At 41.6% G+C, this 18,589-nt stretch overlaps 1 protein-coding gene across 3 annotated transcripts in view; it reads right to left on the bottom strand.

The window, feature by feature from the left end:
• The window catches only part of LOC146834882 (cytochrome P450 2J2-like), a 630,312-nt gene that overhangs the window by 350,971 nt on the left and 260,752 nt on the right, over window positions 1-18,589 (bottom strand). For all 3 annotated transcript variants that reach the window (XM_085602487.1, XM_085602486.1, XM_085602485.1), the window contains exon 3: window positions 15,854-16,003. In XM_085602487.1, the coding sequence (XP_085458613.1) occupies window positions 15,854-16,003 (150 nt within the window). The remainder of the gene's footprint in view (window positions 1-15,853; window positions 16,004-18,589) is intronic.

Below are 18,589 nucleotides of genomic sequence, written 5' to 3'. Positions count from 1 at the left end.
TGCTTCTAGTCAGGGAAAGGGGGGTACACTCCTGGATAACCCCTGCTCAACCCCTTGGTAGCTTGACACGAGCAGACAGGCTTATCTCAGAGGCAGTGTGTTGAGCATTTGTGAACACATACAGTAATACAGTGAAAACACTACAAATGGACACCACACCAGTTTATAAAAATAAGTAATCTTTACTAGACTTAACACAAGACCAAACGACACAAATCCACAATACTGTAATCAAAATATGTCTTTAAAGTGGGAGAAATAGCTTAGTTCAATGTAGATGGTAAATGCAACACTTTACTCTCAAAGTACCTTGGATGTGTCATGCAATACAAACAAAAAGGTCGCAGGGAAGGTGATGCATCGGTTCCTTGCTTCGGGGGAGGTGATGCGTCGGATCCTTACCGGAGAGAAGGTGATGTGTCGGTTTCTTACTGTGATCCGGTGCGATGCGACAAGATGGCGCCTCGATGCGATACGACGATCCGGTGCGATGCGACAGTGTGGATGCGATGCGTGCATGCCTAACGGCCGTGCGGCGATATCGATGAACTTTGGAGCCGCAACAGGCCCTACGGCACGCTTCTCCTGTAGTGTAGTTCCTATTTTCCTTATAGGATCTGCGCATTGGAATAATATACACTATAGTTGTGGCATAGGACTGATGTCAGTATGCCTCTATCAAGTACATTAAACTGAATTACTTTGTGTGCCAGCTAACTCAGAGGCCACTAGAAACTCCTTGAATAAACAAGAAGGGAGTCATTTCTGGAAACCGCATAAACATGACAACTTTGTTTCCCTTAGAATCGGAACATGTCTCAGAATCGTGGGAACAACAGATAACAGTTTCACTCAGTCACTCGTGCGTGCTTAGTTTCTTCAGAATTACACTGAAATAGATAGACGGGCGTTTCAATGAAAGATTTTATTGAACGGTCTTGTTTCTTGTGTAAGAGATATGAGCTGTTACAATCGCAAGACAGTATGGGGGTTATAATACGTACAGCGTAAGCAGTAGGAAGAGATAATACTGCAATAGCATTGTCTTCTAGCTATGACATATATTCATATACATATACATAAATAACATAGGCTAAAAAGTGGATACTCGTTTGATACTTCTAAATCGTTCTACCCCAGTGTTCCTAACCTAAGTGTAGCGCAAGGTAAGAAGTAGGTGCTGTATGTTATAGTATTGCATATGCCAAGTTTGTATGCCAAGCTTGTATGCCAAAAGTCCCTCTAGGTTCTAGTCAGCTCCATACCTTAGAATGAGAGAGGTGGGAATCTCTTTCCGGGTCTCAAACTCTAACACCCCGCGAAGGGAGTCAGAACACTGGAAGCTGGATTCTCTGCGAGCAGGGATGACAGTGGCTGGTCAGTGCGTCAGGCGGGGACTTGAATTCTTCCGAACTTGCCGTGGCAAGCCGTATCGAGATGTGTAGCCGAGCAGTAGTTTGCCATGGTAAGGGAAGGTATATTTATACCTTGAAGGTGCTTAGGAATGTTGGCATTGACGTAAAGTCGGGCAGAGGAAGACGTCAATAATGAACCCCTAAGGAATAGTAGTTTATGCATAATAGATGAGTGCTTGGAGAAATCAATAATCCTAGCTAGGGAAAGTCCCAAAGGCTTAAAGGTCTGGTTTCTAAGAACTCGTTTTGACGTGGGGATGGATGGATGTAGGTGACCATGCCTGTATTTGGATAGCATGGCTAATGCCTAAATAAGGACTGGGATTCTATGCCTAAATAAGGGCAATGCGAATTGTGCCTATATAAGGACATTATTTAGGAAAACTTATGTACGGACATCTAAATCGATACACCCACTCCACTTTCGAATGATCAATAGTACTAAATGCTAAACATGAAATGCTAAACATTTAAAATTGACTACTATGTTGCTAAAAACCTTTGTAAAAGCATACTAAAATAAGTCTTTGTTAAAAAACTTTTGCTAGACATGAAATGCAAAAGTGCTGTACATATTCAAAGCAATGTTCCATTCTAAGCATATGTTTATAGTAATGCTAAATGAATGAACATAAATATATACAGTGATGAAATGGCTCACGAATACAGAAGAAAAGGTCAAAGCCATTTCATGTCATGGTACATAAATGAAATTGTGGTGAATAAAGGTGACAATGTGTCCCTGGAAGTGTTCAAAGAAGTCTGTTCTCTATGAATAGTTCTACTGTAAGCAGATTACTTTGCCATAAAAAGAAAAAATTCAAATTTAGTTTTGGCAATGTTTTTGAAAAAATGAAGGCCAAATTCATCGCTTTCCCGGTACACTGTGAGCCGAATCAAAAGTCAGTGTAAGGGACTGGTGAAAACATGAAATCCTCTATTCCTGTAGACAAAAGATCGTCTACCGATGTCGGTGATAGTTGGAATACCTCGTTTAGAAGATTAACTGCACATAGATGTGAAGCATCGCCAGTAGCAATGTTCGTTTCCGATGTTACCTGTGTGCCTGTTGATCCATCTCGTACCTCAGCAGTAGCATGTTGCATCTGTGAGATCTCACCGAATGCCGTCATCAGGATTGGTAGCCTCCGGGGACAACACAGAGCGTGAGCCATTATCGGGTCCAGCAGAGTATTGATATCCGTTGGCATGACTGATGGGAGTGTCAGACAGATGTCTAGCACGCATACTTCACCGCAAAGCAGGCAGCGTAGAACAGGTAAGATGCAATGTTGCCAGATTGATCTGAATGACAGAAACCATGTGGTATTTAATTCTCGTAGATGAGGTAAGCCCAAAAGTTGTACTATACGCTCATGACACTTCCTTTCCAGGAGAGCTTTCTCCAAGGTGCTGGGAGTGACGCTGGTGGATTGGCTTGCCATAGCGTAGTAGTAGGAATAAAAACAGGATTCCTGCAACGAGTGATAGAATTAGTGTCAGACCACCAAACAACGAATGCACGAAGTTTGGACTGATTCTGAGGACTGCTTGAAAAGGTGTTAACAGTCCCGAACATATGGTCTTAAATACATGCACAATACCGCTCGTATCAGACATGTATAAGATACGTCCTAACATTTCTGTGAAATGTGTAGCGCAGTTTGTACGTAACAGAGCCTGTATCTCAGCCGAAGTCCTTGCAATTTGTAGATGATAGGTTTCTTCGGCCGAGGTCAAAGGCACGGTCTGTTGTAAAAGAATGGCTTTCATTCTGCTTAAAGTATCCTCATCATCATCATTAACTTTATTCGATCGTTGAGACCATCAAAGTGCAGAGGCATACAAAAATATGATAATTAAAACGAAGATTTTGCATAATAATATTGTAAGCCAAAGTAGATGACATTATTTATACAACAACAAAGCATATTAAAACCGGAGCCATTAAGGAATAAAGTATCAATTCGTATAGAAGAGATGTTCAGTGAAGGTCATAAAGGCAACTCCCTGACTGTGTCTATTTGGGGGAACAAAACTTGCATACAGCAACTGACCCTGGAGCCAACCGTTACTAGATATGAGATACCTGGCAACATGCCACAATAGCTCTGATCGTTAAACATGTGGTAACTCCCATTTGAAAGTTGACCAAACATTGGATTAATCACAGCGGCTGGTGAACCTTGCAGGTGGCAGGATAAATTTGCAGTGGAACCGCTACAGGCCCCATGTAAATTAATATCCCAACATATGAGTGAACCTCTCAGTGCATTTTCTCAGTATGTACTGCTAAGAAACACTTCACGCCCCCACTCCCACATCTGTGTGTGTAAGGTAAATCCCAGGATGTCTTGATGTATTCTTTACCCAACCTTTCATATTTGCCTGCTTGCATTTGTTTGAGGCAATACTGAAAATGGAAAGTTGTAACAGGCAGAGTTATTTTGCCATGAATGATCCATTCGGTAGCTGGTTTTTCTGCTACTGTAAATGGCAATTTTCCAGTTTTCAATGCTCAGCACTGTATACTTTGCTCCCCTTTGTGCCAGTTTGATCTGTTTATCAGTGAGATTGTATTCTGAAAACAGAGACGACGTGTTGATGAATACGCCAAGGCTCATAGCCTGCGCGCAAGTTTTGTGGCGTCCAGCCTAATAACAGAATAGAACGTAATTGAGACTGGCCTTGTCGCAGCAGGACCAAATCTTGTTCCACAATGTCTATAGCTTAGAGGATACAATGTTGCCCAGTGAATATATCCTGAATGACAGAGTTGTTAACCCATTGTCGACCACAGCAAGAGATTTCTCTAAATTAATATGATCAATTTCTTGAATTCTTTCGGCGGCATCTGCTTGGGTAACCTTCCATATTTCATTATAAGCAGCATAGATGCTGGCATATATGAAACGTTTTTGACCGTTTTTTACACGATTTTCTTGGACCTAGCCAGAAATGCCTAAGGTCTGTGCCTTCTTTAAGTAAAGATAAGTGTTGTTTCACATCCTCTAGTGTAGATGTCTGTAGCCAATCAGGCATAATGTCCCTACACTGTATGTTGTTACTACCCCTGGATGCTGTCTTTTAACATAACGTGGGTCTGGCCTATTGATTGTAAAACCCTGTATTCTGTTCAGGAATCTTTCTTGACAGATGTTTGTGTCTGTGGGCCAGAGCAACCATTTTTCCCATTCAGGATCTGATCTGTTGTTTTGTAAAATTGTATGTACGTCAACCTCCCCCTGTGTAGTGCTATTACTTGCAGGTGTAGGTATGGACGGTGTGTTCATGTCTTTGATCTTGGCTAACCCAAGGCAAGACATTTGTTGGACAGTGTCATTCAAAAACATTATTTGCTGTGGGATGATGCAGGCTCTGAACAAAGCTTCTATGCCCTGCACTTACCAATCTTGTGTACCCCAGACAGATTTTGTGTCAATTGTGTCTTTCCAAAAGTCAAAACCCTGTCTAGACAGTTGGGCAATAAAGGCTGCAGAATAAATCAGTTTTGTATTGGTCGACATATTTTTCGTTCCCGGATTGTTCACATTTTTAAAGTAAAATTTTTCCGGATTGGATGTATTGTACCCTGAAAAATATGGAAACTTCATTGCAAACGTTTTTGAGCTACCCCTTGGTGGTGTAGGACAATGTTCCCAATAGTTATACATGAATACATTTATAGGTGTTGCAGATCCATGCAAGAAATAATGACCATAGTGGTTGTAACAATAAAGCTGTTCATAGTCTGTTGAACCCTCTAAGTATTCATGGTTAGAGAAAGCAGCAGACCTTTCTAGATCAGACATCATGTTATTAACAGTCTCAAAGTCCCAATCATCAGAATAGGTACTGGAGGTAATAAAGTCACTTAATGAAATCTTAAATAAGTGCGGAATCTTCAAAAGTTCAGACGGGCCGAATATATCATAATCCATTTTGTCCCAAACTATACCATCTTGTATAGGAACGGCTGTGATGTTCACTGCTGACAAGTCTCTCGCTTCACGATGGGATGATTTGTGTGGTTTCAAAAGTAAGTTCACATTTTTACTTTCTGTGTCCAAGTGAATATATCTTTCATTTATCAGCATGCTCAGAGTCATTACTACAGCTAGCCAAAGCAGAAAGAAAAGTATTCCAGAAATAATCCATAGTTCAATCCATGGTAAAACCAGATAAGTCTTTTTTAGGAGATGAAAAAAGTGCTCGTTCTTTGAAAGTTCTTTTGGCTTGCGTCGTTTCAGGCTCGCTTGGATCCTCAGAAAACGTATCAAAGTTAATGAAATAGCCAGAGGAAGTTTTGTCAATAGTTGAAATTGCATCAGGATTCGTTGAAATCACTGGCACCAGTTGATCACGTGTTACGTTGGTGTAGACAGGTGTATCAGGATGAACTGTTATTTGGGTTTCAAGAGGAATGAGTTCCATAGCATTGTTGCTTAGTCCTTCATTTCTTACTGCTGACTCCTCAATGGTAATGAGTCTTTCAGTTTGAACCTCTTGAATGGTAGCTAGAGGAGTGTGTCTGCTACTTGGTCGGAGTCCACAAAGCCTACTGCTTAGTATTGGCCACATAGTGTGGTTTGATGAGGTCGATCAACACAAATCGTTTCTCCTTTTTTCCAGCAAGGGGCGGCAGAAGTACTGTTCTTGTTCCGTGGATGGCTAGGACAGGTACTGGTTGTCTGTAAGACGGCCCACATTCCTTCTTGTCTGCGATCTTCTCTCTGACTAGATCCCCAAGCTTTGGGATCCAGACAGGCCTTGCTGGGATGGCTGTATTTTCCCCAGTAGTGGTTGGCTTCAGGAATACGTTGCTTTGTTTCGATCTTAGTTCATTTAAGTCCTGTAAAACAGCCAAACGATCTTTGATATCAAATGGTTTAATTTCCACCACTGTGCCTTTACATTCATGATCCGGAACCCACATTCTTGTCCCAAATAGGACCTCATATGGAGTGACCCTCCCCTAGAGAACTTCTTGGCAAATTGTTTAATGAGTGTTGGACCCGATAAAGATGTTTGACCCACCAATCACCCGAACCTAATACCCTAGCTGTTATAGACTGCTTTATGTCCCGGTTTTTCCTTTCCACAATGGAATTTACCTCAGGATGGAATGGAGAAGAGTACCGCAATGCAACACCCAAACTGGCCATGGCTTCTTTATAAGCTTGAGAGCTAAACGCAGGGCCCTGGTCAGAATGTAGTGTGTCAATTGCGTATGTGCCGATAAAGACTCGCAAATCTTTTATAACAGTTTGAGCGTCAGCCGAGCGCTGAGGCCACATCCATAGGAACCTTGATTTCGTGTTTTTGGGATTGCATTTCTCCAAACAGACACCTGTGCGTACATAGTCTAATACTGTCTAACAATGGTGTCTGTACTGGGCAGGCTACTTCGCAGCCTGGTGTCTGTTGGCGTTCTGCACTGTGATCTCTATTGCAGGCTATGCAGTTATTGATGAAGATGTGAATCAGTGTATTAATTTCAGGCCACTAGTACATCTCTTTTAATGTTACCATAGTTTTCGAGATCCCCTGATGTGACAGACCCTCTCCCAGATGTGCTTCATAAATCAAAGCTGCTCATGTGTGGAATTACCCTACCCCCCACTCCTGGGATTCGAGCAAACGAAACTTTGTTCGCATCAATTATATACGAATATTTGAGTGGAAACTTTTTAGGTAATGCTGCACCACTGCCTTTGCTTGAAGAATTGACAGCCAATAATATCTCACAGTCTATTCTCGTTTTTGAAAGAGTGATCGCAGCTACGGATGCCGTTTGCACAGCCCCCTTCGCAGCTACGTCAGCCAATTAATTCCCTGCAACGCGAACGCCATCACGTTGATGACACAGCGTGTGTATCACGTGAGTGTTTTGTAGTCCGTTTCACAACAGAACTACTTGTTCCCAAAGCATTTTATGCTTGATTGTGCCACGTTTTGCATCTTTGAAACCATTTTGGAGCCAACTCTGTAAATATTAAGTATATGATTGAACACAGTAAAAAGAATCGCACACTATAAGTGTGGGGAATTCATGATCCGTATTTTCAAGTGCCAATTTGAATGCTTGTAGTTCAGCTCACGAGCTGTAAAATCTCCTAGAGATTGTGTTTTAGTGACCATTGGTCGGAATTTACCATCGAGCATGCGACCTTTAATGATTGCGCACGCTGCACTGTAAGCTTGCTTACTTTCTGTAGCGGGTTGTGCTGATCCATCAGTATAAATTATAAATTCGTACTGATGAAGAGTGAGAATCTCAATAGGCAGAGTACATTCATGTTCACATTGCAGGAATGCTTGTGTTTTTAAATAAGGATCAAAAACATATTCAACATCTGTTGCAGCAAGAGAATTAACCCATTGTATCCATCTTGGATGTAAAGCTTTTGCATTTGGAATGCTCGCTTTTGTAGCTGCCTCTTAGGCTGGAACCGGAGTCACGACAATAATGCATTTCCCCTGAGCTAGAGCTCTTTCTTTTGCTAAAGCGGTTTGAACTGCTGTCAGAATTTTTTCTGTCGAAGTGAAGCGCATTTCCGCTTGTGTATACAAATGTGATTTGTATGCAATTGGTATTTATTCACCTCACTGATAAACAGATCAAACTGGCACAGGGTTTCTCACATTATCCCTATTCCTGAGGTTATACCTCCTTTCAGAGGGCTCCTTTTGAGGAAACCTACCTTGGGATTTAGACTGTTTCTCTTTTGAATGTTGTTTGTTATTTTCCCACTTCTTTTTAGAAGATGTAGGATTGTGTTCAATAGAGTCCTTCTCAGGACCTTCAGACAGTTGTGGTTTAACTGGTTTTCCACCCTAACTATCTCTGCCTAATTCTTCATAGGATTTTTCTATTATTCTGGGTAGTTCTTGTTGATGTTCTGTTTCATCAAATTCCCTTAAGCGTTGGCGGATCGCCACTGATGCTGCCTCCCCTTTAATATTAGATAATATTATTGTTGAGACCTGGTCGAAGTTTTTTTAGTGATTTCATACCTAAATTCAGAGCAGGCTCTGGCCCGTATTCATTTTGAATTTGTTTCAGACATCAGGTATTACCACAATAGATGGAACGCCATGTGTTTTAGTATGGATGGCAGCAAAGACTGTTCCCCAAGTGGTGTAGTCTTCCAGATGTGGTGTCATCCCCATTGTTAAACAGATTGTTAGGATTCTGTGTTTCTCATAAGGGCTAGTATTAGGAAATACTGTTTTGATTTGAGTAATTTTTTGAGCTATCCAGAATGGAATTTGTTCATGTTTTGTGGGCATTTTACCCATGACTGTGTGTAAAGTCTGTGGAGTAATTTTTAGTGTATTCCCCTGGTGATGGGTTTGATTTGGAATGGTTAATGGTGGTTGGACTGTGAAAGTCCGCATGACATATTGGACTAACTGTCTGTAAATTTTTATTAACTCTTCGATGTCAGGATGAGGTGTGTAGCCAGCTAAAATCGGCCATGTTTCTCCTGGTCTACCTAGTGGACCGAGCCTGGTAATATGATTGTAATGTTTAGGGTGCCTTTAAATCAGAGATTATGTTCCTGATATGTGGTTGGAATTTCAACATCCTTGAAAGGAATATATTCTTCAGGTGGTTCATCTTCTTTATAGAAGTGAAACACTTTTGTTACTGGATTTGATTCTGGGAATACTATCCATGAATAGAATACCTCTGTCTGAAAAGATTAATGCGCCTCTATCACAAAAACTGCTCTACCACCTCTTGGTGTTAGGCCATGTTTTATACGTTTTAGAGTGATGGCTCTCCTTAAATTTGGATGGATGTTTATAACACCCTCATTGGTTTCATTTAAACCTGGGGGATTAAAAGCTGTTACGACTTGGTTAGTCGCAGCCTCACCGGTCACGGAATTATTATCCCCGTTTTGGGACATTGTTTTTTGAAAAATGTAGAACAAGTTTCAAGGAAAAAAAGATAAGGTGCACAATATTTTGGAACACTGTATCCTTCAACGTTGAACAAACCAAACAGTTAATACATAGGATTTTCGTCCTTCTCAGCTACGGCGGATATTAACCCTACCCACTCCAGACATTTTATGGAGTATTATGAGTAGGGGTCTCTGAGAAAAGCACAACTGAGTTACTTCAGTATCTAGCGTTAAATTAGTGCCTTACCAAACACGTTGGGCGCCATGTAGTGTAGTTCCTATTTCCCTTATAGGCTCTGCGCATTGGAATAATATACACTATAGTTGTGGCATAGGACTGATGTCAGTATGCCTCTATCGAGTACATTAAACTTAATTACTTTGTGTGCCAGCTAACTCAGAGGCCACTAGAAACTCCTTGAATAAACAAGAAGGGTGTAGTTTCTGGAAACCGCATAAACATGAAAACTTTGTTTCCCTTAGAATCGGAACATGTTTCAGAATCGTGGAAACAGCAGATAACAGTTTCACTCAGTCAATCGTGCATGATTAGTTTCTTCAGAGTTACACAGAAATAGATAGATGGGCGTTTCAATAAAAGAATGTATTGAACAGTCTTGTTTCTCGTGTAAGAGATATGAGCTGTTACAATCGCAAGACAGTATGCGAGATATAATACGCACAGCGTAAGCAGTAGGAAGAGATAATACTGCAATAGCATTGTCTTCTAGCTATGACATATATTCATATACATATACATAAATAACAACGGCTAAAAAGTAGATACTCATTTGATACCTCTAAATCGTTCTACCCCAGTGTACCTAACCTAAGTGTAGCGCAAGGTAAGAAGTGGGGGCTGTATGCTATAGTATTGCATATGCCAAGTTTGTATGCCAAGAGTCCCTCTAGGTTCTAGGTTGCTCTATACCTTAGAATGAGAAAGATGGGAATCTCTTTCCGAGTTTCAAACTCTAATACCCGGCGAAGGGAATCAGAACACTGGAAGCTGGATTCTCTGCGAGCAGGGATGACAGAGACTGGCTAGTGCGTCAGGTGGGGACTCGAATTCTTCTGAACTTGCCGTGGCGAGCCGTATCGAGCTGTGTAGCCGAGCCGTGGTATGCCATGGTAAGGGAAGGTATATTTATACCTGGAAGGGGCTTAGGAATGTTAGCATTGACGTAAAGTCGGGCAGAGGAAGACGTCATGAATGAACCCCTAAGGAATAGTAGTTCATGCATAATAGATGAGTTCTTGGAGAAATCAATAATCCTAGCTAGGGAAAGTTCCAAAGGCTTAAGGGTCTGGTTTCTAAGAACTCGTTGTGACGTGGGGATGGACGGATGTAGGTGACCATGCCTGTATTTGGATAACATGGCTAATGCCTAAATAAGGACTGGGATTCTATGACTAAATAAGGGCAATGCGCATTGTGCCTATATAAGGACATGATTTAGGAAAACCTATGTACGGACATCTAAATCGAAACACAACACTCCGGTAAAGCGACGGCAACCTCTGTGGCGGCGACATGCTTCTCCTCGTTGCGCCGCACATCCAGCTCCCAGTGACGCGCAGTCTCTCAGAGGGCCCAAACAACAGCAGGCACCTCACTGCAGGTACAATTCCCAGCAAGGGAATTCAGGGGGAGCTGGTGGTGAAGTCGTTGTGTCCCAGCGACTTCAGAACACGAGGCAAGCTCAGTCACAAGCCCTTGGAGATCTTCCTCAAGATAGTAAAGGTTCACACAAAGTTCCTTGTCTCCTTTCCTTGGCAATAAAGTAACCACTGCAGGCCAACCCCAACAGCAACAGCACAGCAACATCAACTTCTCCAGTTCTTCTCCTTGGCAAATGGTTCGTCTTGATTTCCAGAAGTGATCTAAAGTTCTGGGTTCTGGGCCCCAAATTTATACTACAAAATCCTTTGCCCTCTGAAGGCAGAGGGTGCCTGTGCCCAGCCAAAAGCAGTTCTTTCCTCCCTGGGCAGCTTCCTGGCAGGAGGTGGAGACAGCATTGTTGAAAGAAGACCTGGCCCAGGTAGCTGAAAGGAAAACTCCTCCCCCTACTCTCTATTCTATGAGTGCTCAGGTCAGTGAAAGGAAATCTCCTCCCCCTACTCTCTATTCAATGCAGGTCCTATTCAGCCCAGCCCTGAACCACCAGACTCCTGGAGCCAAGGCTCTCTCCAGCCCCCTGTCACTCACAACCCAGACATGGAATACACAAACCTAGCAGAGGAAGGCTGAATGGTTAGGCAAGAAAATACCTACTTTCTAAAAGTGGTATTTTAAAACACAGAATGTAAAAATCACACACACTGAAAGATGTATTTTAACATTCTGAGTTCAGGCATACTAAACTTTATTTTCCTATCTTGTTCCTAGAGTCATTTAGGATTATAAGATGTTATAATCAAACTGTCCATTCTGGCCTATGGGAACAGATATCCTTGCAATAGTGAAACACGAAATTGGCTGTAATTCACTATCAGGACATGCCACACCATCATCAGGGCATGTCCTACCTTTTACATACAATGCACCCTGCACTTTTTGCCTACCTTGGGTGACTAATATGTAGAAAAGGGAAAGTTTAGGGACTGGCAAGTGGGTGTACTTGCCAAGTCGACATGGCAGTCCCAGACTGCACACAGGCTCTGTAATGGCAGCCCTGAGGCATAGATTACAAGCTGCTTCTGTGGATGGCACAACCAGTGCTGCAAGCCCACCAGCAGCATTTGATTTACTGGCCCTTGGCATACATGGTGCACTGTACTGGGATCTGACAAGTAAATCAAAAAAGCCAATCATGGAGTCACTAATCCATTACAACAATTTACAATAGGGAGCACTTGCACTTTGGCACTGAACAGCAGTAGCAAAGTGCCCAAAGCATCTACACCAGCAAAAACATAGCAAAAACACAGGAGGCAACAGCAAAACAAAATGGAAGGGAGACCCACTACAATGGTGCCTGGTCTAACAGTGGAGATGTCATGTGATAATTAGAATGCGAGCATTAACAGTATAAAAGACAACATTTTGTTTTGTTTTATTTCCTGTGTTGCTATTATCATCTTTCGATAAATGTAGTACTGGCCATGTGACTTCAATTGTCTAATACTTTATAACTTGTAGGATGAGGTCAAAACATTAAAGCCCTTAACATATCATGGGTTAAAAAATGTGAGGATTGAGAAGTTTAGCTAGGTGAGTGGTTGGCAGGAAGAGGGCTGCATTGTCTATGTGATCACCACCACTTTGGTTTTTACACTGAAAGGAATGCTTTTAGTGCTAGAAAGACTGCCCTTTACTACAATACAGTTATGTGGAAGTAAGAATCAGATTTGTCCTAAAAGGCTCAATATAAAGTTCCTCAGAGGGAGCTCTCTACATGTTTTATTATGAGTAAGTGGTGACTGGGAGGTGCAGGTGGTGGATGGAAGAGGCGCCCTACTGAAAGTTTGGGAGCAGCCACCCACCAAAATTAGATTAGAAACAAAGATGGAACCAATTGGGTGGGCTTAGACTGGTTGCCAAGCAGCTTGTACAAGTGCTTTATTAGATGGAGAGGCAGGCAACGCATGTGGAGCTATGCATGGAAACACCACAGCAATACAAAATGTTATTCAGGATATCACCCCTGCCTTCCTGAAAGCGGCTACTGTCAATGGAGGAAGCAAAACATTCTGTAGGCTTGAATAAAGAATACACCAGTGAATAGAGTTCTCTAGGAGAGTACCAAGGAGGATCTGAGTAGGAAATTAGGAGAACTGTATATAGCATTGAGGGTTATGGTGGCACTAAATGTTGCTATTAAACACATTATATTCCTAGATACACATCAGATAGGTTTTAATAGATGAGGTGATACCTGAGAACTAAAGAACAATACTGGATTACAACTTTACACATTTTTATAGCTAAATAAGGGCAATTAGGTGTGTTTAAATACATGTTTTTTTATTGTATTTTCTTCGACCAATTCATATGTAATGTAACATGGTTTTTATGAGTTTCTGTTGTGACCCTTAGAGCTGTGATGTATGACAACATAGTTTTCATGCTGTTTTTCGTGTTTTTGGAAATTGCTTCATAATTTGAAATTTTCTTTTTTTGGTATGCAGAAATGATTTGTTATTATCGGTATATTCCAGAAATACTCTTGCCAAGTTTTCCTGATTGATGCCCATTTGTGTAACTGTTATCCTTACTGACAGCTGATGTTAGTTACTCATTGTTTCATGCTATAGTTGTAAATTACGAGGGCCAGTACCACCCCCTATATGGGGAATGTGGTTCTGGTACATAAACGCGTTTGTGTCGTGAAAAAGCCATTCAGAGTTTGAGAAGAAAAGGGGTGGGTATTCCAAAGCTCATTTTCAGGGCCTATAAGCCTGGATGATAAATAGTGAACGGTGTAACTTACCAGTTTCATATATTTTTTTATTTGTAAAGATACCAATAGGTGGCCACCTGAGGCTCTATATGGTCGGGGTAAGAACGTAATCGCTCCCCTCACGACTGCCCTCGTGATGGATTTATGAAGGAGTGTAGCACAGCTTATAGGCTGGGAGGGGAGGCTTAGCCTGCTGATGCCTTTGTGGGAGTCGTAGACACTCAGGGAGCTTAGAGGGATTGAGGGTCAAAGATGTTGGGATTTGTTGGGAATTTCGGTGGTGGGGGACGTCTGGAGGGACAGGGGGCTGATTCCCTTCCCGGAGCTGCAGGCAGAGTATGATCTGTCAGAAGCTCAATATCTTAGGTATATGCCGATGCAACATATAATATTGGAAAACATGAGGCTCTTTTTTCTGATCTACTGGAGGAGTCACCTATGGAGTTCCAGATGCTGGCACCCCCCCCTACATAAACATGCTATCTGACAGATCTACACCATGTTGTTGGCCCTGAGTCTGCCCCCAGATACATTAAGAGACAGGTTGAAGCAGAATCTAGGCAGGCTGGAGGTTGACACATGGGGAAATGGCTGCCCCTACCCGAGAAAGGAGGCAATTGGAGCGGGTTTCCATCTGGTAGAGCTGAAATTACTGCACAGAGCGCACCATACAAGGGAACGGCTGTACAAAATGGGGTGTGAAGGGTCCACCTTATTTTTGAGGGGTTAGGGTCAGAGGGATACCTTGCTGCATACATTGTGGGAGTGACCGCTGGTGAGGAGATTCTGGGAAAAAGTGATGATACGCTTGTCAGGGGTGACGGAGGCGCAGATTCAGCTCCTGCCTCAACTGATAACCCTGGGTATCTGGGGGGAGCAAACACTAGAAATGTATACGCTTCTCTTCTGTAATGTGGCCCTGGCTGTGGCACAGCAGGACGTTGTTCGGAAATGGGAACGTTCCATCTCATCCACACTGTGAGAGTGGGAAAATGATCTGGATTGGTGCATGAGTTGGTGTACAAAGCCCAGGGCTGTCCTAGGAAATATGACAAAATATGGCTGCTTTATGTGAGTATTGTACCATGGCTTCATGGGGCATTCATACTTGCCTGTTGAAGTGGTCAATAAAAAGATTTATTAAATAAAAAAATAATAATGTCAAGTAAAAATTCCAAATCTTATTAGGAGACACTGAAATGTTCTTTATAACAGGTTTGTCATGAATTAAGATATTATACAAATGTGAACCCTGATGGCTGGAAATGCAAGAATTAATTTGTACACATTGAGTGAGTCAATAATCTGTATGCGCTGTTACAAAATAACATGGACACTTCATGTGGCCATGCTATTAACATGAAGATAAACATTTACTTAATGATCTTTTTTGTTAAGGTGCAAAAGCCAATTGATATTGTAAATTCGCATATGTTGTTTTCATTATATGGAAAACAAATCTATACATTTTCTTCTATATTTCAGGTTAATGATCTGATTGCATAATCAGCTTGTAATTATTGCTATAAAAATGTTGAAACACTATTTTTCACTGTGTTTCTTTCAGCCTTAATGAAATAACTCCCTTTGTGATCCAAGTTTGGTATATTGAACTTTTATTTTCATCTTGACTTTGAGTAAATCAATATTAATTTTGAGTATGTGCACACAGAAACTAATTAACATACTATTAGTAGAAATCTACGTTTTTCCTATAGAACGTGCTTCATGATTCTTGTTCGGCAGGACCATTTGATTTTTTCCTGATAACCATCTTATGATATTATGATACAAAATTCAGCCAACAAGTTTCACATTAAGTAGCATGTCTGTCAAAGGCTTGGTCCGGTATTGATCATATTTAATTTATGTGAACAATAAATACAAATAATCATATGAAATCATCTCCAGCTGTTTGACTTATTGTTACCTACTCATCCTTCTGAAAACCAGGTATAAGACTGTGAGCGCACTCGACACTGGGCACACCTACCATTTGATCTCTTCCAAGGATTCAATTGTTTGATGGCTCCCGCTTACACTATATTTTTCACTTATATGAAGAACCACTCCAGGGCAGCGTTTCCTACCTCATATATACATCTGCTAGGGCACTCACCTTTCTCTTGCTCTATTGTATCTGTTAGGTATCTCAGCTCCTCGTTGATCCGTTCCTCCAGGCTCCTTTTACCCATTCCAAAATTCCTCAGGGTTGATAAAGCGAATCTCCTCTGTTGTTTCCAGTTACGTCCATTGGAATGCACTATCCCTGTGGGTGCAAAACTACAATCAATCTATCATATTCAATTTAAGTCTACCTTTGTATGGAAGGCGCTCTAAACAAAATCATCGAAAATCAAATGTGTCTAGTGCCTGATTCTACTCATTCATGTCAGTAATAATAGAAGCTTGATTATGTTTTGGTCCAAGCTCATTCCTTCTTAATGGGAATAAAAAAGCCATAATTTTGAGCTGTTATGCTTCCTGGATTTTCTTTTTTCATAACATATCATATTGAAGTTTGATTCAATACAGGCCGTGTGGATTCGGATAGATTTAAACATTTACCACCATTCAGAAGCACATCTACAATTTCCGTGTGCCCACCGGCTATGATTGAGGCCTGTACAGAGAAACGTAATCCCGAATAAAAACATAATATAACAAAACTATAAAGGAAAACAATTTGCATCCGAACTCTGAATTTTATATTCTGTTCCCTCCCGACATCCCCTTCAGGTAGAGGCCTTGATCTGTGCTGTGTCTTTCTGATCTTGTTGTATGATATTATCTCATTGTCTAAGTGTTGGGTTTGGTATAGTGTGTGGCTCCAGTGACACGCCTCTGTGATCAGACCATCTTTGACACATTTTGGTAGGCTTCTGGGGGCATCCACGTGTTGTGAAAACTGGGAGTTCTGGTCCTATATTGAAGTCCATGGGCCCGATTCACAGAACTAACTTAAGACAAAATCCTAAACTTACTACCATTTTGGTATTCACAGAAGGCACTTACTCATTTTGGTATTCACAGAAGGCACTTACTTATTTCGGTATTCACAGAAGTTAGGAGTCCTAACTTTAGGACTCCTAAATGCCTTCTGTGAATACCGAAAGTCTTAAAATTAGGATTTTTCTCAGTTTAGTAGTAGTATAGGTAGGACTCCTAACTTTAGGACTCCTAAATGCCTTCTGTGAATACCGAAAGTCTTAAAATTAGGATTTTTCTCAATTTAGTAGTCCCCCCTCAGGGGGGCAGTGCAGAACTGGAGTCTGTTGACATAATTGGAGCAGGGTTGGCTGTTCCTCCACATTTTGCACAACAACAAGCCTCCGCTTGTCATCATGAGATTGAGGGTCCAGTTTCCGCTGCCTCCTTACTAGCAATGTTTTCTTCCCTCTCCCAAGATATCAAAAAGGGCTTCGAAGAATCCTCCGCTAACCAGATGGATATTCGCACCTATTGTGAGTCCCTAGACAAAAAGATCGATGGTTTAACTTCCAGGACTGGAGAGTTAGAAGACACAGTCACTGCGTTGTCCACGCACCTCGATAAGGCTGAGGAGGAAATTGTCAAGCTGCGGAAGGTCGACCAGACCCTATTAGACAGGATGGAAGTTTTAGAGAACAATGCCAGAAGATCTAATATTCGTATACTCAATGTACCAGAGGGCTCTGAGGGCTTGGATGTTAAAACCTATGTGGTGCAGCTATTGAAGGAGTCGCTGGCTCTAGATCAGACAGCAGAAGAACTGGCCGTTGACATTCAAAGGGTCCATAGGGACCCATTTAGGCGTAACCTGCAAAGAGCTAAGCCTCGCAAAATCCTCGTCAACTTCCATACCTATGCCTTTAAAGAGCAGATTCTTAATTTAGCCCTGAAGCAAAAATCACTGCCTGGAAAGGGATTTACTTTCCTTATTAGGTCAGATTTATCCAGGGCCACGTTAGGAAAACAGTGGGAGTTTGGAAGGCGCCTTGAGGCTTTCAGAAAGTTGGGAGCCACCGCCCAGTTGGTCTTCCCGGCTGTCTTGAGGGTGATGTTTAACAACAAAATGTCTAACATAAGTACAGTGCAAGCAGCTGACGAGCTCCTCTTAGAGCTAGGCAATAAGACAACGGGTTAAGTTAGTATTGAGGAAGGATTTGATTTTTGAAGGCTAGGTTCACTCATTTGAATGTCGTTATTCGAGAAGGGGAGTTGAATGATAAAGGAAGGAAGGAAAGAAGGAAGGAAGGGAAAGTAAAAAAAAAATATATATACAGCAATAACTAAAAAAAAAAAAAAAAAGAGGGAGGAAAAGAAAAATAATAAATAACAATCAACAAATAACAAGAGAAGGAAAAAAAAAAAGAAAAAAAAAAAAAAGAGGGTGGAGAAGAAATTTCTTTGTGTATTCTCCCAACTACTTTCCTAACCACCTTCCGCTTACATAAACGGTTACTCCAAATTTTTTTTTTTGACTTTAACACAGTTCGGGGGTGGGTGTGAAACATGGGAGCTTGTGTTGGGGGTGCCATCTGCTGGATTTGATCCGGTTAGATACACCACGGGTTCTCCAGGGGGGGGTGGAGGGGGTGTGGGGTTGGGGGTTGGGAGGGTCACGGGGTAAAACGATTAAAAATTTCCTCTTGCGCCATCTTAGCGTTCTATTATTTCTTGCTTTGGATATGTGGTTGTCTGCCATAAAGTTAGCTCAGATAAAAGTGGGCACCTACGTGAGGCTTTGTATTCTTAGGGTCAGCTATTTAACATCATGGCTTTGGCTAATTTAAAGATATTATCGTGGAATGTGAATGGTCTGCGAACTAAACCCAGGGCTAGGAAAATACTGCAATATCTTAGAGACTCAGAG

Source organism: Triturus cristatus, chromosome 4_2 (assembly GCF_964204655.1).
Source record: "Triturus cristatus chromosome 4_2, aTriCri1.1, whole genome shotgun sequence".
NCBI classification, from domain to species: domain Eukaryota; kingdom Metazoa; phylum Chordata; class Amphibia; order Caudata; family Salamandridae; genus Triturus; species Triturus cristatus.
Note: the sequence above shows the minus strand (reverse complement) of the source record. Positions and strands in the feature narration are given on the sequence as shown.